This window comes from Melanerpes formicivorus, unplaced genomic scaffold (genome assembly GCF_026170545.1).
Source record: "Melanerpes formicivorus ecotype bairdi unplaced genomic scaffold, bMelFor1.0.p_v2 SCAF_6, whole genome shotgun sequence".
In the NCBI taxonomy this organism is placed as follows: Eukaryota; Metazoa; Chordata; class Aves; order Piciformes; family Picidae; genus Melanerpes; species Melanerpes formicivorus.
Window position 1 is genome coordinate 2308671 of NW_027142358.1, and position 24613 is coordinate 2333283.

At 48.2% G+C, this 24613-nt stretch overlaps 1 protein-coding gene across 4 annotated transcripts in view; it reads left to right on the forward strand.

Moving 5' to 3' along the window:
• The window catches only part of CCDC186 (coiled-coil domain containing 186), a 47284-nt gene extending 40173 nt beyond the window's left edge, over nt 1–7111 (forward strand). For all 4 annotated transcript variants that reach the window (XM_068139332.1, XM_068139334.1, XM_068139331.1 and 1 more), the window contains 3 exons: nt 110–320; nt 1620–1839; nt 3181–7111. In XM_068139332.1, the coding sequence (XP_067995433.1) occupies nt 110–320; nt 1620–1839; nt 3181–3264 (515 nt within the window). In that variant the 3' untranslated portion in view covers nt 3265–7111. The remainder of the gene's footprint in view (nt 1–109; nt 321–1619; nt 1840–3180) is intronic.
• Nucleotides 7112–24613: the final 17502 nt, after the last annotated feature.

Sequence of the window (24613 nt, forward strand, 5' to 3'; positions counted from 1 at the left end):
GAAGAATTCCCAGGCTCCTGCAGTGTAATGAATGCATGCACTGCACTGGAGGAGCTGTTGCACCTGGTCTTAAAGCAAAGAGCTCTTACCAATCGGGGTGTATTGGCAGGGTCCCTGAATGCGCGCAGCAGCAACGAGGATCGGTCGCCTGAGAACACAGGATCTGCAGTAGCTGTGGATAGCTTCCCAGAGGTGGACAAGTCTGTCTTGGTTGAGAGAATACTGAGGCTACAGAAGGCACATGCTCGAAAAAACGAAAAGATGGAGTTTATGGAGGATCACATTAAACAGCTGGTGGAGGAAATCAGGAAGAAAACAAAGTAAGTTCAGGTCACAGTGTTTCAGTTTTGAACTGAATCACTAGAGAAGCAGTCTGGATTGTCTGTAAGACAAGGAACTGTCTAAATGAAGGAATTTAAACCCATAAAAAACACTGCAGTGACAGATCTCAAAAGTAAGATTAGTCTTGGGCTGGTTTTTGGTTTGTTTTTTTCCCCCTTTACTTTTTTCCAGCAGTTACATTGCTAGGCTGTTTATTACTAAAGTTTTTCAGGAGGAGCAGCCTGGGACAAGTGTTTTTTTTTTTGGTAGCAAAATGGTCACCAGGTGGTGATTTGAGGTGGGCTGCTGTCACTGGCTAACAGAAGAGTCCTTTCTTTTCCTGTGCTTAAAAGGGTGCTAATTGTAAGAGTTTGTTTTGGAAAGAGAATCTGCATAATTCCAGATGGTGGTCTGGCATGCATAGCAAGCAAACAATGTACCTCAGCCAAAGGTGGTTGGCATTTCATGTCTGAGACAAGATTCCACTTACAGAGAAATACCATTTTACAGGGTGATGTCTGTAGCTTCAGTTAGGAAGGGAAGAAATCATGGCCTATATCTTCCTTGGGAAGTTCAGTTGTCTTTTAAGTGTTGGCCTTGCTTAATGAGTCTATACATTTATGCCCATCTGGTACCATTTCATAGAACACAGTCACAGCTTGTGAAGATTCTTGAGCAGAGACTTTGTAATTTTTGTCTTGTCTGTAGAAAGGTTAAGATTCCCTGTCTGGAGTCTTTCAGCAAAGAAAAGCAGAGGCATCTTTAAGGTACCTTTTTGGCTCCAGGATGTTAGGGGTTGGAAGGGACCCAAAATGATCATCGAGTCCAACCCCCCTGCCAGAGCAGGACCATACAGTCTAGCTCAGGTCACAGAGGAATGCATCCACACAGGCATTGAAAGTGTCCAGAGGAGGAGACTCCACAACTTCTCTGGGGAGCCTGTTCCAGTGCTCTGTGACCCTTACAGTAAAGAAGTTCCCCCTTGTGTTGAAGTGGAACCTCCTGTGCTGCAGCTTCCATCCTTGTCCTATCACAGGTAGCAATGTTATTTTCTTTAAATAGTTCTGAGTATGTAAACCTTGCACATTGTAGGTGGCTCTCAGTAGCTTCTGTAGCACTTCCAGTGTCCCAGTAGAAATTGCAGGAGCTGATTTCTACTGCCTTGTCAGTGGTACAGTCCTACTTGAAAATAAAGTCACTCCTACCTGAGGAATCTGGAATGCCTTCAGTGTCTGACTCTTCAGTGCTTTGTAATGCTGTGATGATGATGATTTTTTAAAATTCTTTCCCCCTCCCAGAATTATCCAGAGTTACATTCTGCGGGAGGAAGCTGGAACACTGTCATCAGAGGCCTCTGACTTCAACAAAGTCCACTTGAGCAGGCGGGGTGGGATTATGGCATCTCTGTATACCTCGCATCCCGCAGACAGCGGTCTCACCTTGGAGCTCTCCTTAGAGATAAACAGGAAGCTGCAGGCTGTGTTAGAAGATACATTACTGAAAAACATTACATTAAAAGTGAGTAGCTGTGCCAGTTCTTCCACGTGTTCTTTGTGGTTCTGAGGCTACTGCCTTTGGAGAGATGCATGCTGCTTGAAGGAGGGGGCTGTTCATTGGGAGCTGATGCCACAAATAGCATTGGGTCAGTCTAAGAGTTATCACAGAATCACAAAATATTAGGGGTTGGAAGGGACCTTGAAAGATCTAGTCCACCCCCCCTGCCAGAGCAGGATCACCTATACCAGATCACACAGGAATGCATCCAGGTGGGTTTTGAATATCTCCAGAGAGGGAGACTCCACAATCCTGGGCAGCCTGTTCCAGTGCTCTGTCACCATTGCAGGGAAAAAATTTTCCTCATGTTTCCATGAAACTTCCTATGCCTCAGCTCCCACCTGTTGCCCCTTGTCTTGTCATTGGGCATCACAGAGAAAAGCCTGACTCCATCCTCTTGGCACTCACCCTTTACATATTTCTAAACATTGATGAGGTCACCCCTCTTCTCCAAGCTGAAGAGCCCCAGCTCCCTCAGTCTCTCCTCGTAAGGAAGATGTTCCACTCCCTTAATCATTTTTGTGGTTCTGCTCTGGACTCTTTCAGGCAGTTCCCTGAGGTCCTTCCAGAACTGAGGGGCCCAGAACTGGACATAGCATTCCAGATATGGCCTTACCAGGGCAGAACAGAGGGGCAGAAGAGCCTCTCTCAACCTACTAACCACAGCCCTTCTAGTCCACCTCAGGATGGCATTGGCCTTCTTGGCCACAAGAGCACATTGCTGTTACATAATGTGGTCCTTGCTAAACCTCCATTCTAAGACCCTCTTGGAATGCTGCACCAATAAGCTGCTTCTTGAAATAAATTCTGGGCTGCCTGTGCATTTGGTGGGAAAAGGCCTCTCTCCATGCTTTTCTCAGTCATGTGGAGCCAAGGGCAGGAGCTCTGTCCCTGCAGCGGGGTGCCCTGTTGAGCTATTGGGGCAGCATGGCTGCCGCATGGGAAAGAGGGCAGGCTGAGAAGTGTTGCACAGGCTGCTAGCCAGACTGCAGTGTGCTGCAGAAGCTGGAGATCTTGTGCTGTAATTATCATTCCCCTTGAAGAGTCTGCTTTCATGACAGCCTGTAGATTATAAGCAACTACAGAAAAAAAAGGAGACTTGCTGAGAGCTTTGCATCCTTTATGGAAATTACCCTGTTTTTTCCCAACTCTAATCATTTGCTCTTGTGCTGGATACTCGAAAGTATCAACCTGCTGACATAAATGGTAATTTCAACTTGCTAGTGCACTTTTTGCTGATGGACTCCTTTTCCCTGTATAACTTGCCCTATCCTGGGGTTTTTCTGTGTGTTTTTCTCCTCAAAGGAAAACCTTCAAACTCTAGGAACAGAAATAGAGCGGCTTATCAAACACAAGCACGAACTGGAACAGAGAATAAAGCAGACATAACTAGAACCCTTGTGGAACTACCAGCATGGAGATGTGAAGAAAAGGCAGGTCCTACAGACCACTGCTTTGGACGTTTCTCCTGACATTTGCTTGCCTGCTAGTGCAAGCATCAGGTGTCTTGCATGGACAGCCTTTAACCATCCAGGCTGTCCTTACTCGTGTGAGTAAGTGTGTTGCACCAGCGTGGTTCTGTCTACCAGCCTGAGGGCTTGCTGAATTTTACTACAACACACTATGCTTATCTAAAATCTTGTGTTTGAAATGGCATGCAGATGCCTCACAGTGCATACTGTGGTTTGAGTGCGTTGCAGTGGGATTTTCATGTCTTCACTCTTAACGATGGACCTTGACAAAAAACAAAGCTAACTATGTCTCAGTTGCTGTTGAACATATCAAGTGTTACAGAGCTTTAAGGGCTTTCAGGCATAACTTCCTTTCCTGCATTTTATTTCTGATGCTTAGGTTGGTTATGCATTTTTGATGGACACATGGAAAAAGGCTTTGTCACAAAATTTGGGTGGGTTTTTTTTTTAAGTGGTGGCCATGGTGCTGCATATTTTGTGCTCCAGATTGACATTCACCTGATTTCTTTACTCAAAAGAAATGAAACAACAGGAAAACTAAGGGATCAAGAAACTTTCTGACTGCAGTTGTTGAGTATATGGAGCTGAAGCATGTCACTTCAACAGTTCTGTAAGCCCTTGCTCTCTAGATTTTTAATACCAGATGATTGGTTAATATAAAGGTCTCTGGCCTTCTGCATAACTGACAGCATTTAACACATGGGAGTGGGAGTTTTGACTGCCCATTGCTATGTATGTACTGGGAGGCACTGTGGTTGCATCTGTTTTCAGATGATCAGAAAATCTGTTTTCAAAGACAAATGGAAGGTAACTGAATGTTCTCACTAGCTGTGGCTAGAACAGCTAGTGAATGTAATGGTATGAAATGGGAGATTCATTGAGGTGGGATTTTAGTCCACTGGTTGGACTGAGAAAGTGGCACAGAAATCTGTGTGACTCCTTAGTTTTAATGTTGTGAAGAACTAGTTGGTCAAAATAGCACAAACCAAGAACTTTCTTAGCCCTTCAGTGTCTGAGAAGGTGATGAAGGAAGGGTATCAAGGTGACAAACTTCAGGTTAGTCACAGCATCATGTTCCCATCTTAGTTCCAGGATAAGTAATTTACAGGATCTCAAGACATCTGTATTCCAACAGTAAATAGATAGATTTCTGTATTTATTGACTTTTGACCCAAATCAATTGACCAGATCATGGTGTAAATACATACTTTGGGTTTTTATTAAATACTTGAACTACTTCTTATAATGAAAAAAGATTCAGTCTACCTTTACAATAACAATGCTTTAGCTATTTTAATTAGAAGAGATACTTGGGGTGGGGGAGGGGGGTGGAATCTATTTTAACTCCAGGCACCTCAAACAGCAAACAAGGGGCCTGAATCCAGCAGCACAAAGGAAGGTGATTTAGCAAAGCATCTCAGTGACTTAGAGGTGTGGAGTCCATTTTCAAGTGCCACTTGAGTTTTGTAATGAGCCAAATTGAGCAAAAGGGCCTGGAGTTTCATTTTGGTTTGAGGAGTTTGGCTCAAGATGGTGAGACTTCCTTTTCACTTTAAAGATAAGCATCTCTGGAAGTCCTTTTGGGATCAAGACCTGGTCTGTGGTCCAGAGAGCTTCAGGAGTCCTGGATGGCAGATCCCTTTAGTGTCAAAGGATGAAGTATTTCTTTGAAGCAGGAGGGTGGAAACAAATGGCTGAAAACCTGACTGAGCATTGTAGAAACTGTGAGCCTTTAATCTGGGTGGGGTTTTATACATATATTTTTCTAATTCCTGAGAGCAATGGTTATCTGAAGTGTTAGAGAATTTGGACCAGACCAGTCATGTCACGGGACTACCTCTGCTTTGCTGTTAAGTAATTGTGAAGAGGAAGATACCTGGCTCTGCTGAAACAGATTTGTCACCAGCTTTCAGGAGGTGAAGAGGCAGTTGTTGGAGACTGAACTAGACCTTCTGCTGAAGAAAGTGTTTAGAACAATTTGCATGTCAAAACATAGCTTAGCTCTTCTATGTTTGTGTTTTCATGCTTTAACAGACCAGATCTCTGGCTATTTTCAGGCCTTCAGCCGAGTGACTCCAGTATTTTAGATCCCATGTTAATATTGTAATCATTTAATGTATGTTCTCCAGATGTACAGTGGGAATGAAGGAGAGGTGCAGTGCAGATGGAATAAGTGCAATGACATTGTGGAAATTCTTCATTTCTTTTTGGTGTGGTTGTTTCTCCTTTTAAGTTAGCTGTCCTCCTGCCCTGCTGGAAATGCTGCCTGCTTCTCTGTAGCACTAATAACTTCTCAGACTTTTCTTGGTTATGGAGACACACAAAGCAGCCAAAATATCACGTTGTTTGTTGTGCATGGTACTTTCATGGACCAAAGTCATCATATGTAGGCATTATTTTAAAGGAACCTAACAGGGGTGGAAATTTCATTCCAGCTCTCAGATTGGCAATGACTCACTCTGCCCCGTAAGCTCAAAACTTGATGAATGCATGGCAGGGTCAGCCAGCAAGCCTGCTTGACAGGCCTGCTCATTTCTGAGAGGTGGTGGTGTATCAGCCATGAAAATGTTGCCAACAGGTCACCTGCCTCTTGTTTCCGTGGGGTAGGTTGTCCGGAGTGCAGTGGTGTTGGTGCAGGTAAAGCAGAACACATCCTGTGAGAGGGTGAGCACCAGCTGGTGCAGAGTGGGTGCAAGGCTGGGGTAGCAATCACATTTCACTTACCTTTGTTTTGGAAATTTCCTGTTATGAACCTGAGATTGAAAACTCTCCTCAGATAAACTGAATTTTAGTGAGAAACTGGTTTTGAAGGCAGCCTGGAGCAGTTAGCTACCTGTTGCTGAAATTTGGTGTGCATTAGGCATGTGATTGCCACAGGCTGCTTTTGAAAGTTTGGAGCTTGTAGCTAGTTGTGCCCTACAGGGTTAAACACCTGTTTCTTAGATACTCAGGGTGCTCTTTCAATTCAAATATCACACATCCAGGTGTGGTTAGAGGCCCTACAGGAAAGCTGCCTATGCTTTTTTCACCCTCTGTAAAGTCCAGCATTGTCGTTGTCTGAAGCCAAACCCTCTGAACTGAAGAGTACCAATATATGCTACAGAAATCACTGGGTTTATGCCACTCAGAGTTGTGCAGTGATTGTTTTAATTTTAGTCTCCAGAAAACAGTGGAGATTGAATTTGTTCCTCAGATACACACTCTCTGTTTTCACTTGCTGCTGGCAACACCTGTGGCCATCTCCAGCTAACAAACCTGCAGTTCCTCTCTCGGAATGTTTCTCGTTACGATATTTTAGCGCATAACTGAAGCGATGAAAACACAATCCGCTCTCTGGCTTCCGCCGAATCGAGCGTGAAGCCGAGTCCCGCCTTTGGGAAGGGGTTCGAAGCTCAAGGCTCATGCGAAAGGGCTGCCAGCGGAGAGGGCTGCGGTGGCGAGTGTCAGCAGTAGGTGGCGCTAGGAGCCAGATTCACAGCGTCCCCGCGGCCGGCCGAAGGGCAGGCGGCTGCGCGGCAGAGGCAGCTGGGTGGTGGTCAGAGCTTTTTTCCTGAGGGGGATGGAGGGCTTCCTTCCCATGTTCGTGTTTTAACTTGAAATGCTGTTCAATCTTCCAATCTATGTCTGTATGTCGTCTGAATATATGCAGAATGTCTCTTGGTTTAATTTTGTAGATACCTGTTTCTGTATAAAGTTTTTGAAGATATCATTATACCTTCTGTATATATTGGACTTTGAAATAATAAACATACAGATGTATGAAAGTCTGGCTGGGGTCTCTGCTCTGTACCTTTGCTGACTTGCTGTCCTGGATTGCGCTGACAGCTCTCAGTGAAGCTCTGGTGGTGGCAGCAGGGTGCTCCGTGTTGGGTGGTCATCTTTAGGAGTGGGAGTCTACCCTTCTCAGAGTGCCAAAATGTCCTTGTGGTCCTTGTGATCATCTTTAGGAGTGGGAGTCTCCCCTTCTCACACTGCCAAAACATTGCTGTGGTGCTTGTGAACAAGTACTCTGGGCTAAAAGCAGCTTAACTGTCAACAAACTCTTCTTGCCAGTATGAGTGCTAAGAGGGCACCATAAAAAGCCCCTTTTTGTTTCCCCTCAAGTGGCTGTAACTACAGATAACATGAGCTGTGACTGGGGTCGGTGCCACTCCCTGCAGCCTGTACCTTCCTGTTGCACTACCTAAACTACTACACAGTCTCAGGCTGCGCCAGGGGAGGTTTAGGCTGGAGGTTAGGAGGAAGTTCTATACAGAGTGATTGCCCATTGGAATGGGCTGCCCGAGGAGGTGGTGGAGTCACCATCACTGGAGGTGTTCAGGAGGAGACTTGATAGGGTGCTTGGTTGCATGGCTTAGTTGATTAGGTGGTGTTGGATGATAGGTTGGGCACGATGATCTTGAAGGTCTCTTCCAACCTGCTTTATTCTATTCTATTCTAAAGGAGGTGGTGGTGCCTCTTTGCTGTGTGCCTCTGGTACTGCCACTCAGTCTTAACAGCAAAGCCAGAAAGAAGGGGGCTGCATGGCTCTCATACTGTGCTGCATCTCATGGAAACAAGTGAGACATTTCCACCTGAAGGACAGGTAATGGGGTGTGCTGCAGTTAAGTACTGCTTTGAGCTACTGCCAGTTGCAGTAAGTGTCCTTGATTCTGGAATCATCTTTCCCCTCTGTGCCATGTGAATTTGGTAATCCCACAGTCCCTGTAGCAAGGTCCCTTGGCCACAGCTCCACATTCTGGATGCTGTTTGCTGCTTTGGTTTATTTATTCCTCTGCAGAGAGCTGAAATAGTTTGGGGGTTGGTCACGATAGTATTGTTTTAAAAAACAAGTAAGAGGTGATGCTGTCAGGTGGTTGGCTGCTCAGTTTGGCTATGCTTACATTAAAACTCTGGCAGACAGATCTGCTGGGTTTATCCTGCCCTGATCAACCTGATTAGACAGAAAAAAGGGTAAAAGGAATACCGTGGAGAGGATAATTTGGGGAGTTTATTCTACTGTCTCCCAGAGTACCTTAAATGAGAGAAGGTGGAGTCCTGTTTTCTGTTGAAATTTAATGGCTCTGAGTTCCCAGCATCTGGGTGAGGGCTCCCAGTGAATTTTCAGATTACTGTCACCTGTGTGACCCTTTGCTGGAATGGTTTTGCACTTCACCATTTTTCTTCCAGCCTTTTCCATGGATAGCAGATACAGCACTTCCTGACAGATAGGATCAAAAATCACGATCTAGCTGTGCTCCCCAAGTACTTAGCCCTGCTGTTTGGAAACAACAACCTGAAGCTGGAGTGTGTCCAGAGAAGGGTCACGAGGACAATCAGAGGGCTGGAGGACCTCTCCTATGAAGACAGACTGAGAGAGTTGGGGTTCTTCAGTTTGGAGAAGAGAAAGCTCCAGGGAGACCTTATTGTGGCCTTCCAGTATCTGAAGGGGACCTACAAGAAAGCTGGGGAGGGACTTCTTAGGATGTTGGGTAGTGATAGGACTAGGGGGAAATGGAGGAGGGGAGATCTAGATTAGATGTTAGGAAGAAGTTCTTCCCCATGAGGGTGGTGAGATGCTAGAGCAGGTTGCCCAGGGAGGTGGTGGAAGCCTCATCCCTGGAGGTTTTTAAGGCCAGGCTGGATGTGGCTGTGAGCCACCTGATGTAGTGTGAGGTGTCCCTGCCCATGGCAGGGGGGGTTAGAACTAGATGATCCTTGAGGTCCCTTCCAACCCTAACAATTCTGTGATTTCTTATGCACAGGCCTTGGATTTGGTGGTATTTGCAAGTAGCCATTTGGCAGACAGGTCTGTCTGTCAGGATGAGAGGGCACAGCTATACATGCAGAGGAAAGGTTCCTATGGCACAGTAGTGTTGAACACTCAGTCCTGAAGCAAGCCAGTTCGACAACGGGAGCTGTTGGATAATAAATACATAACTCAAAGCTAGCAGTTTACTTGTCTAGCTGACTGTAAAAGAGGAAATCAGCACTGCTATTTTTCTCTCCCTCCCTCCCTGCTCTATTTTAAGGGGTTTTAAAATAGTGGTATGATTGGGGTTTTGTTGTTGCAGTTGTTTTTAGGCTATTTTGCATTAAACCACAGTGGGTCTGTGCCAGATTTTTGCATGCCTAAGTGTAACTGGTGTAATAGAAGAGTGCTGCTGAACAAGTTGCGCTTCTCTAATGGATATAAATATGCTGTTAGGTGTGTTTGTTCTGCTCTGGTGGATGCCCTAGAGTCAGGAAGCCCTTTGGCCTTCATATTTGGCCAGGCTGTTTACCACACAGCCACCCACTGATCTCAGTGGAGCTTCTCTAAGGCCTCAAGTGAAGCACCTCACAGAATGTTAGGGGCTGGAAGGGACCCCAAAAGATCATCCAGTCCAACCCCACTGCCAGAGGAGGATCACCTAGAGCAGGTCACCCAGGAACACATCCAGGCGGGTTTTGAATATCTCTGGAGAGGGAGACTCCACACGCTCCCTGGGCAGCCTGTTCCAGTGTTCTGTCACTCTTACAGTGGAAAAAAAATCATTTCCCTCATGTTTCCATGGAACTTCCTATGCCTCACTGACTAAAAGGCTGACTCCTCTCTGGTTTGAATGCCTTTGGGCTTCTGAAGAAGCTTCTATTTAAAAATAATCCCACGCCCCTAGAATAAGGAGAAGCAGCAGATGAACGTCTGCGAGCTCCAGCCAGAAGGCTGGGGTCTGACATAAGGTAGGTCTAGCAGCACAGCCATTCCCGGTAGGGGGCAACTAGTGAGTCTTTAAATACTGCCCTCTGCCCTCCAACCTGCCATCCAGTTATGCCTTTGAAGAGGGAGATGGCTTGAAGCACGGTGTGAATGCTGGGTGAGGTTTGTTAAGCTGTGGTCTGCAGCATGGCAGAAGTGTTTGTGAGGCTGTGCTGTGAAAGCAGCTAGCTAAAAATACTCTGAAAATTATTAGATCTGAACTTTATTTTAACTCTAGTTGGTGCCTGGCACAGGGTAGAGGAAGAAGGTAAGAATCCCTTATATCAGCTGTGAGTAAAAGCAGCCTGTGGCCAAGTCATGGGCTGAAGAAAACAAATGCTGGTGCTGGTCAGCCTGAACCTGCTTTGTAGGTCTGTAAGTTTCCTGGAAACTCTGGGCCCAGAGCTGTGACCTGTTAATGCTGTAAGTGGCTTGTGCTAATCAGCTGCTTGGGCTTCACCGTGGTGATTTGATTGTCAGAGAAATATTGATTAGATGGACTCTGAAAAAGCCTTCCAGAGAAGGATGTGGAAAGTATCTTCAGCTGTAAAATGAAGTGAGAAATCAGAACGAGCTGCTGTCAGCTTGTCAGGGGCTTAACAGCAGGAGTGACCCAGGCTGCTGGCAGTCAGGCTTGCCGTGCCCTGTCCGCTTGCCATGTGTCTGGTATGAGCCTAGGGCTCAATCAGCCACTGGATAAATCTTGCATAAGGGGGCAAGGCTCTTCTGCATTGGGGGTGGAAAGAGGACCATGCTAGGGGTGACATTGTTGCCCACAGCTTTACACCTGCTCCCAAGCTGTTCAAGCAGCTCCTGACTCGCTGCAGGTCACCCCTCAGCCTTTTGAGGCAGAACAAGGAGTCTGTGTTTTCCAGGGGAATGCCACGCTGCGACCTGCAGCATGCTGGGAGGTCGTTGCACAGTTCCCACATCCTGCATGTTGTGGAGACAGAGTTCCTTGGGTGAGGCAGGACAGCTGGCAGCAAAACCCCTGCGTGACTCCAGGTAAACCTTCTCCCAGCATCCACAGGCCCTTGTTTCACTTAGCTTTCATCAGACATTTTTGGGCTTTAGAAAGACCCAGCTGGAGCCAAGCAGGCATTTTCCATCAGCAGGGACTGGCAGATGGAAGCTTGTGCTCTATAAACCAATCTGGGCAAACAAGCAGCCATTGATCTGGGTATCCATGACCCTGGATACTGTGCTGTGAAGCCCTCATGGCTTTTCAGTATTCAGTATCACTAAGGTTGGAAGAGGCCTCAAAGATCATCCAGTCCAACCTGTCACCACAGACCTCATGACTAGAGTAGGGAGGACACTACTGCCCACTGCAGGCTTGAACTCACGACCTTCCCATTAAGGGTCTTATGCACTACCAACTGAGCCACATCCTGGACTGATGTGCTAAAAAACAGATCTTTAAAGCTGGTGACTGCTGCTTCAGAACACCATTCCCCCCTCCTCTTCAGCCCAAGCTATGCCTGACAGTAAGGTCCTCACTGCAACACCCTTGAGCTTATCACTCTACTGTCTTTTCAGCCTGCAGAATTCACTAATAGGCTGTAAGCTCTAGGCAGGTTGGAGCTGCAGTGGGCCAACATGCACACTTCTAATCACAACAAGTGCCTGGAACAGCCACCAGAGGTGACACTTATCCTCCCCCTTCCTGAGAAACCTGGGCTGTATGCAACCCTGATACCAAATGCACCAAGGTGGGCTGCTGGCGGGGCACAGCTACCACACTGGCACTTAAAAATGTAGGGGCATTGGTAAACCAGGGCCTGAGCAAACACAGCTTGGATCAAGCTGCATTTTGCTCCTAAGGCAGGTGAAGTCCTTGGAGAGGAGATGTGAGAGATCTGGCAGCCAGCCTGCAGCACGAGGCTTGCAGATTACATTTTATTTTGTTACCTGAATTACGTCAAAACCATTTCCCTCTCTCCGGCTTTCCTTGCAGTCTTCCAAGGCTGCTTGTTGATGGTGAAAGACCAGTCAGCTATTGCAAAATGATTCGACCTTGTCTGGGTGGGTGACAGAGCCCAGACCTTGTGGGTGCTGGGCACCTTGTAGTGCCAAATCCACTGCAGGGTGTCTCTGATTAAAGATGGTGTTCAGGCAACCACAAGCTATGCTGAGGCGCGGCGGTGGATGAGCTCCCTCCTGTCGTGTCGAAGGAGAGTGTGATTTAGCTCTCCTTGGCTTTGGCAGTAGCTGAAACAATAGAAATGTCCCCAAAGGCCAGGGCATGCAAGCCAGCAGTGACTCTCTGGAGAGCAATAAATGGAGGCACTTACGTTTAATTAATTGTGTATCGGAGCAAACACCGGAAAAGGACCAAACCAACCAACCAAAGCAGAGGCTTCACTGCTGAGGGCTGGGGCAGGCTTCTGCCAAGAAAGCAGCCTTGGATCCGAGAGTGAGGAAGCGAGGCTCTTCCAAAGGGTGACTCAGAGCAGCCTCACAGGCTCCTGCTCTGGCATCCCCTCCCCACAGTGCTGGACTGGGGCATGGAGGAGCAGCTCCTGGCCAGGCACTGTGCCCTGTGCAGACACCTTGTGACCAGTGAGGAGCCAGTCTCAGACACAGCTGCCAGGTCAGCTGGGATCCTGATCCCTCATACATACATACATATATATATATATATATATTTATATATATATACACACACACATATAACTGTGTCCAGTCTGGGCCCCCTAGTTTAGGAGAGATGTTGAGTTGCTGGAATGTGTCCAGAGAAGGGAAACAAGGCTGGGGAGGGGTCTGGAGCACAGCCCTATGAGGAGAGGCTGAGGGAGCTGGGGTTGCTTAGCCTGGAGAAGAGGAGGCTCAGGGGAGACCTTACTGCTTTCTACAACTACCTGAAGGGAGGTTGTAGCCAGGTGGGGCTTGGTCTCTTCTCCCAGGCAACCAGCATCAGAACAAGAGGACACAGTCTCAAGCTGCACCAGGGAGGTTTAGGCTGGATGTTAGGTAGAAATTCTTCCCAGGAAGAGAGATTGGCCATTGGAATGTGCTGCCCAGGGAGGTGGTGGAGTCACCAGCACTGGAGGTTTTAGGAAGAGACTGGATGGGGTGCTTGGTGCCATGGTTTAGTTGATGAGATGGTGCTGGGTGATAGGTTGGACTTGATGATGTCAAATGTCTTTTCCAGCCTGGTCTGGTCTACTCTATTCTACATTTTCCAACTGAGTTGGTCTGGCAAATTTAATGGGGGGGGGGGGGGGGGGGGGACTGGGAAATTTCAACCCACCACATTACATATAAATAAATAAATATATAAATAAAAAAGATTCCTATAGTTCCTTAGATTTGTTGCAGTCTTCTGACCACCAAGAACTTCATCTACACAGCAGGACAGGAATGTCAAAGATCCTTCTCTTACCAACCCACCAGCTCAGACAAACCCATGACTGGGTACATGGACAGCTGGAGTACTGAGGGCAGGACTGGAAAAGGAGCCAGTCCTCCCTGGAGATATATCAGACCTGACTTTGCAGCTTTGGCTGTGAAGGCAACCAGAAAAGCCAGCGTGTGTTGTCAGGAAGATAAAGCAGATCCAGCAATCAGCTTTTTTGCTTGTGGGACTTTCCTCCCTCCAGTTTGCCCACAATGTGAGGAATTGGGCTGGCCTGTGGCATGTTTGAGCTAGGTCTGAACAAAGACTTTATTTCATGAAAACACCATGCTGAAAAAAATCTCCCTGGCTCAGGCTGGGTTTGTGCCCTTGGTGGGTTTCAGAGGAAGGCAAGCTGCTTGGGCTGGGCATCATTAATTATAGTTTCAGGGAAATGGGCTCATAGGGTGTGCAAAACCTCTGAGAAGAAGTGGTGTGAGCAGCCTCTGTGGGTGCTTTCCACCACCCAGAGCTGCCTCCAGCTCAGCCCATGCCCACTGCTCCTGTGGGCACCTCAGGCTGGGAGCGAGCTGGCTGTCCAAAGTGATTGATCTGGAGGGGAGAAGAAGGGTCTGAGAACTTGGTAACTCAAGAAGGGTTAAGATATGGGGGTGTGCACGTGTGTGATTTTAAAAGGTTGTCCCAGCACAAGAGCAAACCCCACTTGCTTTTGGAGTGTCACAGCCTCTCCTGCCCTCTGCAGAACAAACTCAGGGCGCTGCAAGACTCGATCTGGAGCACAGCTGCCAGCATGATCTTAACTTGTCCTTGTTCAACCCTGGTGCATCAAAACATGCACTTTTGAGTGGATACATGTGAAAAAAAGGAGCAGAAGAGTCTGGCTTTTTTTGGAAACGTGGCACAGAAATGGCCTGCACAATTGTATTTACTTTGGAGGTTCCTTTTGGGAAGCAGCTCCCTGCACTGGGCTGGCTGTCAGCTCCCAACCCCATTGCTTTTCCCCTCTTTCTTCTCTGTGCTTCTGGGACTTTGCTCTCTGCACAAGAGCCAGCACCTCCAACTCCTGCCAGACCTCACTCAGCTGCATGGTTACTCACACTGCCTTTCCACTAAGGAGCACAGAGACCATTCTCTGAGCTAAACCTTCTGCTTCCACTGCCACTCACTCACAGAGTAGTTGCTGGGACAATTTTTTCCCCATTTCTTCTTAGTGCTGTTGAGAAGAATTCATGCATGCTGCTTGTGTTCCCAGGTTCCTACAGGACAAGAGTTTGGCACATTTACTCTGTGTGAAGTGTGGCACAGGTCACTCTTGCCCCCAGCACATGGGGCTGTCCTGGGAGCTGGCACCAGGTTTCTTGGGGCTGGATGCTGCAGCTGTGGCAGCTGAGAGCCAGGAGCATCAGGGCAAAGAGTACAGAAATAGCAATACATGGGCAGGGGGAGAGAAATACTGCCATCCCTGGTGGTGTTTAAAAGCTGTGTAAGATGTGGTGCTCAGTGATGTGGCTTAGTGGCTGTGCTGAGTTAATGGTTCAGCTCAATATTGGCTCTTTAATGGTCTTTCCCAACCTAAATACTTCTATGATTCCATAAAAAGAAAGATACAGATTCTAACTCAAGGCCTTTATGAGATTTCTTATGGGTTGGGAGGAGAAAAAGATTGGGGTTGGGGGGGGTGATTGCTTTGTCTGTGTTTTACATAAAGCACAGCCAAGAAATGGAACAGGTAAGATTAGAAACCAGAACTGTGTACTGGCAAACCATACCAGTCTGATTTGACTGACAGCTCTTACAACAAAGGGCAAATTTTGTTGTAAGACTATTGGGGATGAAAAATGTGAGGATCTGTACGAATCTGCCAAGAGTCCTGCACTATTGTTGGGGGAAGCTGGAAGCACCTTGAAAGCAGAACTGCCAGGAGTAAAGAATGGTCTTTGCTAAACAGCCCAGGGAAAAATACAACCTGCTGGGAAAGCATGCATCCAGAGCTGGACAACCAAAATGTGACAGTGCAGCTGTGGTTGCAGTGACAAAAGCCACTCAAAAGTACCTAGTTATCCTCCAAAGTGTGTTTGAAATCCCTTAGCACAGCTGCTGACAAAGGTCTGAAAATGTTTAGTGCCAAGCATGTACGTCTGTCATGCTGGGTAGTGCCAAGCATGTATGTCTGTTATCATAGTATCATAGTATCAGTCAGGGTTGGAAGGGACCACAAGGATCATCTAGTTCGAACTCCCCTGCCATGGGCAGGGACACCCCACACTAGATCAGGCTGGCCAGAGCCTCATCCAGCCTGGGCTTAAACACCTCCAGGGACGGGGCCTCGACCACCTCCCTGGACAACCCATTCCAGGGCTTCACCACTCTCATGGTGAAGAACTTCCTCCTCAAATCCAGCCTGAATCTCCCCACCTCCAGCTTCATTCCATTCCCCCTACTCCTATCACTACCTGAGATCCTGAGAAGTCCTTCCCCAGCCTTCCTGTAGGCCCCCTTCAGATACTGGGTATGCTGGGTAGTGATGCCACATCATTGTTCCTTGATGCTACAGCTTTCGTGTCTGTGGCCCTCTTTTGTCCCATACAAATGTTAGACCAGAAGCACTTGAGGACCAGGACAGCTGGGTTTTGCCTATGCAGAACCAGCACAAATGGTTCCTGATCCATGCCTGGATCTTCTAGGAGCTGCTGTCCAAAGGAAGACTGAAAAGATTTAATGTAGTATAAGGACAACTTTAATCCAAGGTGAGTATTGACATGTGAAAATTCAAGGGAAGAGACAGTGTGTGAGCAAGGGAAGAACTGCAAAACAACTTCTACGCAGCTGGGATTTGCAAGGTGCACAAAAGGGGAAGCAGAGCATGCAGCTAGCAAGGGGACATGCCTGCCAAGATGCCCCAGCTGCAGTGCCAAGAAAATCAAACCTGCAGCCAAGGAAAACACTGTTAAAAACGGTGCAATGGCATCACCTAAGTGCTGCTAGTGGAATCACAGAATGGTTTGGGTTGGAAGGGACATGAAAGATCATCTAGTTCCAATCCCCCACCCATGGACAGCCTCCCCCATGGGCAGGGACACCTTCCACTAGCCCAGGTTGCTCAAGGCTTCATCCAGCTTAGCCTTGAACACCTCCAGGGAGGGGGCATCCACAACTTCCCTGGGCAACCTGTTCCAGTGTCTCATTCTCCCCCATTGCAATTCCTCCACCTGAGTGAAAGCCTCAGGGGTGGGAGCTCCCCAGCCACTTACCAGATGACATGCAGAAGGATCAAGAAGGAAAACACTGACAGCAGTCACTTGTGCAAGAGGGATGCAGAGCTCACAACTGACAGGCAAAAGGAGTGACACAAAATTAGAATAGAATAGAATTAACCAGGTTGGAAAAGACCTTTGAGATCACTGAGTCCAACCTATCACCCAAAACCATCTAATCAACTAAACCATGGCACCAAGTGCCTCATCCAGGCCCCTCTTAAACACTTCCAGTGAAGGTGACTCCACCACCTCCCTGGGCAGCACATTCCAATGGCAAATCACTCTTTCTGGGAAGAATTTCTTCCTAACATCCAGCCTAAAACTTCCCTGGTGCAGCTTGAGACTGTGTCCTCTTATTCTGGTGCTGGTTGCCTGGGAGAAGAGACCAACCTCCGCCTGTCTACAACCTCCCTTCAGGTAGTTGTAGAGAGCAATAAGGTCTCCCCTGAGCCTCCTCTTCTCCAGGCTAAACAATCCCAGCTCTCTCAGCCTCTTCTCATAGGGCTTGTGCTCAAGGCCTCTCACCAGAAATGAATGCACAATACAAGATCCTCACATCAAAATCTCAGCTCCTCTTAATGCAGTCAGGACCTACAGGACTCAGTGCTGCTAGGGCTCAAATACAAATATCCTGTTCACTGAGAACCCCCTCATACAGGGGAGGAGATATCATCTGGTGTTTTCAAACCCAGCTCTCACTTGCTATGTCTTCAGGGGCACCTGGGTGGCTATTGGCCTTACCCTTGGACTTGGGGGTGGGCTCATTTGAGGCTGTTTGTGGCAGACCCCAGGCTGGACCTGCAGCACTGACCTTGCCCCCCACCCAAGCAGGAAGTCGAAGAGGCTCTCAGCAAAGACATTTCAGCATGAGCCTGTAAGGAAGCTCAAAGGCAGATCTATTTACACCCTGCCCTGTTCTTCTCTCCCCCTCCCTTCCCCTTAGAATGCCCCTTTGCCTGCAGCTTTGGTACCTACTGGTCTGCAGGCGAGAAGGGAGAAGGAGCACCCAGAGTCACCAGGTTACAGAAAGTACCCAAGAACAAAAGATTAATTCTAATGTCCCAGCTCCAAGCAAGCTTGGCCATTAGCTTCAGGAAGTCTTCATCATTTATGCAGAGGAGGAAGCAGATGGAAATTACAGAATTAATTTGATCTGAAGAGATTGTGTTGTGCAAAAACACGTGTCAGGCCTCATTACTCAAGTTTGCAGGAGGCACAAGGACAGGGGAAGCCACATGTGGTGTGCAAGCAAGAGCACGCTGGGTGCCAACCAGTGGCATCAGCTCAACTGTCCCTTTTCTCAAGTGAAAGGCCCAGGTCAGCTTTGAATAGGGCTGTGGTGTGACCCAGCTAGGTGGGCTGGTGGTGGGCAGGGAGCCATACTTTCCCCCTCTCTGAGAGCTGAAGCAAAGAGAGGCTCCAAAAGGGCACTTCTGAGCCTCTCTGGGGATGGAGATCTCATGTGGGAGTTGAGTCCCACAGAAGGTGCAAGTCTCCTCTTTCCAAGGTCCTATAGGCCATGTGTGTCTGCTCAGCTGCTTGTGCTGCATTTAACAGCACAGGCAGAGATGCAAGCCCTGCTTCTCACTTCTTTCCTTTGCACAGTAGGAGTAAAACCACTAAGTGACAGCTATGGTGACAGCTTTAACTATCTGATGTGGAGCTGGGGCTTTGCAGCACTCTGGATTTTGTGCAGAAGTTGGCAGAGGCTGCAACAGGCGATGCTGCGCTCCTCTCACTTCATAATTGCTCTTAAACAGAGTCCAAGGATCATTTATTCTGATCTCTGTTCCCCATGCTGCAGACACTGACCCTGGTGGCCTTTTAAAGGGATGTATCCTTTGTATACCTTTTGCTAGATTTACTTGTGGGTCCTTGCAGCCAGAAAGCCCACCTGCTTATTGTGGCCAGAAAGTCCACCTGCTTATTGTGGCCAGAAAGCCCACCTGGTAGTATAGCTGACATTTAGGACCTTTTCAAAGGCAAACATTGCAGCAGAGACACCAGAGAGAGCTGCAAATTACCTACCATTCAAGGCTGCCACCAAGCTGGCAGCTAAATCTACTCTTGATATACACTAAATCCTTCTGTAGGGGGATATTGATGGCTTGGGAGAGAAAGAGTTCCTTCAAACTTTCCCATATTCCCAAAAGCCAGCCAGTGTGTTTTGGTGTGTGACAAACAGACACAGGAACTCTCCATGACACCTTGATGTCATCTCTTCACACTCTGCCTCAGCCATGCTCTCCCTTTCCTTGTGCAAGGAGCTGCCTTATTGTAACAGCCAGCCCTCCAGTGAGAAGAGGCTTTGCTGCCTGTCTGAGATGTGTTAGACATAGGAAATGTGAAGAAAATCCCTGGGTTCATCCACCAGGTCAGTTCCACTTGGCAAATTCATGTTATGTGAAGTGTTGTCTCTGCTCTGATGTGGGGAGAGGAGGCAGACTCAGTGGTTTTCATTGTCAAGTGGAAGGACATTCAGACCAGGGTGAAAGTCACCCTTGTGTTCAGTTCTGGGTCCCTCACTACAGGAAGGACATTGAAGTTCTGGAGCGTGTTCAGAGAAGGGCAACGAGGCTGGAGAAGGGCCTGGAGCACATGGCCTATGAGGACCATTTGATGGAGTTGTTAGCACTGTTCAGTCTGCAGAAGAGGAAGCTGAGGGGAGACCTCTTGGCTTTCTACAACTACCTAAGGGGAGGTTGGATCAAGGAGGATACCAGCAGCTTCTCCTTGGTGTCAAGCGACAGGACCAGAGGAAATGGTTTCAAGCTGCACCAGGGCAGGTTTAGGCTGGATGCTAGGAAATATTGCTTGGCACAGAGGGTTCTCAAACATTGGATGGTCTGCCCAGGGCAGTGCTGGAGTCACCATGCCTGGCAGTGTTTAAGCACTGTGTAGATCTGGTGCTTAGGGACATGGTTTAGTATTGGCCCCTCAGTGCTGGGTCAGAGGCTGGACTGGATGACCTTTGAGGTCTCTTCCAACTGGATGCTTTCTGCAATTCTCCTCTCACCTCAGGCTGTGGTCCCACAAGCGTTCAAAAAAGAGCAGTGTTGAGATGCTCAGGTGTCTTCTCCCATTTGGGAGAGCATGGTGAATGGTGCAAAGGGGGTTAGTGAGCATGGGTAACCTCTCAAGCCGCTCTTACCCGAGCACCTGGCTCTCAAAGCAGAAGCATTTTGTAAAGTGCAGCCACTGCTTGAAGTAGCCCCACAGGCACTTTCAGATAGCCATCATCGTAGTCTTGAAGCAGTTGAACAGCTATTAGAACAAGTGCATGATAAAAGCCTTTCCACTCCCATCCCTCCCAGAGCCACTTTTGGATCCCATGGTTTCTTTCTTGTTTAAAATGATTCAGCTGTAGGCTCTCAGATAGTCTCCGTCTGGTTAAAAATAGTTGCTTGCCTCATATGGCTTTAGCATGGTCCTGTCAACTGCAAAATGTTCCACCTTCCAAAAAAGTAGAGTGAAAAATGAAATTGAGATTTCACACATCATTAGTCTCCACAGTTAGACCTCCAGGGTTCATTCCAAACCCATCAGAAGGAGGAGAGATGAGCTGAGAGGGTGGGCAAGCAAGATGCTTGTGTTGGTGCCTAGCACCCTGCAGGTCTTTGGGAAGCTCTGTCCCCTACAGAAAAGCAGCTAGGCTGATGGTTCACCCATTTCCCAAAACAAAACACTACTTGATTCTCAAGAAACACTTATGTGGATTTCTGGAATGTAAGAAGAGCTTAGTCACTGCAGCCAGATATCTTCTGATGTCAGTTAGGGGAACATGCTCCAGCAGGGAACCAGTACAACCCAGTTAGCTGAGCCACATTCCACAGCCAAACCATAACTGTGGGGCAGGAGAGCGTGAGAGCCCATCAGCCAGCTCACAGCTCTTGTGCTCTGTAGGCATGTGGAGCAGAGATGGGCTTGCAGAGTGTGACAGGCTGTCCTGAACTCCACGTATTTGGCAGGGGGGGGAAGGGAAATTTGATTGCAGAAGTGGACAAACGGTGCAGGTGGGTTGGTTCACTTGACTCCCTGTGTCACCTGAAGCTTGAGAGTCTGCATTCAGGCCCAGCTGCTGGAGGGTGTGTGGTGGGACCTGTCTGTCACAGCAGTGTCACAGGGTGGTGGTAGTGAGGCACAGCAGTTCTTTAGAACTGCTTAGTTCTTAGAACTGCTTCGCTCTTCACACTGGAAAGTGCTTCAGGTCCAGCGTACAGGGACGCAGGGGAGGTTTAGATTGGTTATTAGGAAAAAATTATTTACTGGCAACAGGCTGCTCAGGGAGGTGGTGGAGTCACCAGCCCTGTAAGTGCTAAAAAAAGGGTGTAGATGTGGCACTCTGGGACATGGTGTGATGGCCATGGTGTCACAGGATCACAGGATGTTAGGGGTTAGAAGGGACCTCTGAAGATCATCAAGTCCAACCCCTTTGCCAGAGCTGAACCCCAGAATCTAGCACAGGTCACACAGGAACACATCCAGGTGGGTCTTGAAAGTCTCCAGAGACTCCACAACTTCTCTGGGGAGCCTATCCCAGTGCTTTGTGACCCTCACAGTGAAGAAGTTCCTCATCATGCTGAGGTGGAACCTCCTGTGCTTTAGTTTATATCCATTACCCCTTGTTCTATCACAGGGTGCAACTGAGCAGAGGGTTGACAGCTGGGCTTGATGATCTTGGAGGTATTTTCCAGCCAAAACAATTCTACAGTTCTATGATATCTCTGCAGTGGCCACAGCCAGCTCCTGATGCACAACCCAGAGGGAAGCTCTACACTATAGTTTGTCCCGTGGTCCCAGGTTAGGGAAAAGAGATACTTTCAGTCAAGAGATGAAGCATTGCTCATGGCTTCTCCCATCTCCTGAGCAGCAAGCAGCCCTGGGGGTGTTTACCTGTTGTCAGTGCCAAAGAACTTCAGAGAAACCAGAGCAGATATGGAAGATGTAGAGGTAGAAGTATCTGTTGCACACTTCACATCATCAGAAGCTGGCTTTAGAGGCTGTGTGACAAACTGCTGGGTAATATCTGCAACAATTCACTTTCCCTTTATGAGTTACATTTGCAGTGCATGCTGAGCCACTCTCTGCTCTTTTCCTCAAGGTGATATGCTAAGCCCTGCTTCCTGGACCGTGGCAGTCCTCTATTGCTGGAACATATCCAAGCTGCAGATGGCAGCTGTGGGAATCACAGGGACTCTGCATTGCTGAGCACCACAGTCAAATCCTGGCCAGCATCAGTGGGGCAGGAGCTGACCACAGAGTCAGACCTCCCACAGAGATCTGTGTGAGCCAAATGCTGCAACTTGCCAATGGGCTGCTGTCAGCACCTTTCTCTGACCCCAGGCAGCACTCCCTGGAGCTACTGCTGTATTTATGAGGTCCTGAAGCATACCTGTGCCACCACCACATCACCTCATATGGATGACTGCATCATAAGCATTTAGAATCATAGAACTGTTAGGGTTGGAAGGCACCTCAAGGATCATCTAGTTCCAACACCCCTGCCATGGGCAGGGACACCTCACACTGGAGCAGGTTGCTCACAGCCACATCCAGCCTGGCCTGAAAAACCTCCAGGGATGAGGCTTCTACCACCTCCCTGGGCAACCTGTGCCAGTGTCTCACCACCCTCATGGGGAAGAGCTTCTTCCTAACACCCAACCTGAATCTATCCATTTCTAGTTTTCCCCCTAGTCCTATCACTCCCTGACACCCTAAAAAGTCCCTCACCAGCTTTCTTGGAGTCCCTTTTAAGATGCTGGAAGGCCACTAAAAGTTCTTCCCAGACCCTTCTCTTCTCCAGACTGAACAGCCCCAACTCTCTCAGTCTGTCTCCACAGGAGAGGAGCTTCAGCCTTCTGCTCATCCTCATGGCCTTTCTCTGGACACATCCCAGCCCATCCAGATCCTTCTTGTAACAGGGGCTTCAGAATTTGCTCTGGGTCACTCTTAATAAGACAATGGATGAACCTAAAAATTAATTACAGCTACAGAAGTTACTGCTACAGAAAATGAGTGCTTTGAAAGAGTGCAGAAAGGGTCCAGATTTTCTCTCTTCGGATGCCTGCTTGTGCACCACACCCCAGGAAATAGCTGTGACTATGGAAAAGGACACTTTCACAGACCAACAATTTTAATGCTCACCAGGCCTCCTGCCACTTTTTATTCCCATTTACAAGTTTATGTATTTTATGATAAAGTTGGAAGTGTGGCTTTTGAGCAGGGATTTTACAGTTTCCATAATATTTTTTCCCTACCCAAAGACATTTTCTTTTGATCTCATGGGGCATGAATCAAACTTGTAGTTGAGGCCACTGGAGTCCTTCCAGTGACCTTCCTGGAGCCTGCTAACTGGGCAGCTGAGGCCTGATGTGTTGTAGGTGTGAATTAGCAGGACCTGAGCTGCTCAGGGCAGCTCAGAAGAGCAGGTCAGTCAAAGAAATCACCAAACCTAGATCAAGAAATTACCCTGACAACATTCAGCATGCTCAGTAAAAAAACCCCCAAAGTCTTGGCCCCAGCAATGCCCATGCTGCAGCACCACAAGCCCTGCTGGATGTGTTCATAGTTTCATAGTTTCATAGTTTCATTCAGGGTTGGAAGGGACCACAAGGATCATCTAGTTCCAACCCCCCTGCCACGGGCAGGGATACCCCACACTAGATCAGGCTGGCCAGAGCCTCATCCAGCCTGCTCTTAAACACCTCCAGGGACGGGGCCTCGACCACCTCCCTGGACAACACATTCCAGGGTTTGTGTTGGCAGCAGTGGGTGTCCAGCCCTGCAAGACCTCCAGAGTTTGCCCATCCAAAGCAAGTCCTAAATCCCTTAATCTCACAAGGCTGCAGGAATCAGTGTGAGCTATGGGACTCATTTGGCCAAGATGCTTGAGTGGGGAAAACATGACCCTGGGCTGCCTGAATTATGCAGGCCGGGTCCTGCACCCCCACAAAAGTGGCAGCCCTGGGGACCCCACTTTGCTGCTTGGTAGTGTGGCCTGTATGATGATGCACAATTGCACAGCAGAGCTGGGACCATGCTCTAGCACCACATCTCATGAAGACATCTAAACCCTCAGTGCAAGTCCAGACATGTGTCCGTCCAGTGTGCATGATTATTCCCCCCCTCCCCCCAGAAGGACTATTTCACAGGATCACAGGTTGTTAGAGGTTGGAAGGGACCTCTGGAGATCATTGAGTCCAAGCCCCCTGCCAGAGTCTAGTACAGGTCACACAGGAACACATCCAGATGGATCTTGAAAGTCTCCAGAGAAGGAGACTCCACAACCTCTCTGTGCTCTGTGACCCTCACAGTGAAGAAGTTCCTCCTCATGTTGTGGTGGAACTTCCTGGGCTGTAGTTTATATCCATTGCCCTTTGTCCTATCCCAGAGTGCCACTGAGTCACTGAGGAGTCATTTCTCTTTTTTTTTTTTGGGTAGGAACAAGTTTCAAAAGGGAAATGTCAGGTTCCCCAATTCAGCAAAATTCTGGCAGTTAGCCTCGGCTCAAAAAGGTGTCTCTGTTCTGCAGGGCCAGCAAGGCAAAGAGCACACCCAGACTCTGGAAAACATGTCAGGCCCCAAACAAGCAGCAAACAGGTCAGTCCCACAGAGCAGCTTGTTGAGCATCCTGACTGTTTGCATAGCTTACTCACACCTCCACAGCTCTGTTGTTGAAGAAGAGTTAGGAGCTGCGTTGGTGCCAGCGTGCTCAGCACACAGTGTTTCTGTGGTTGCCTGGAAAGCCCTCGGTGCTGTCAGTAGATGACATTGTATCACACACTATCACAATATATTAGAGGTTGGAAGGGACTTCCAGAGATCACCCAGTCCAACTCCCCTGCCAAAGCAAGATCACCTAGGGTAGTCCACACAGGAATGCATCCAGGTGGGTTTGGAAAGTCTCCAGAGAAGGACACTCCACAACCTCCCT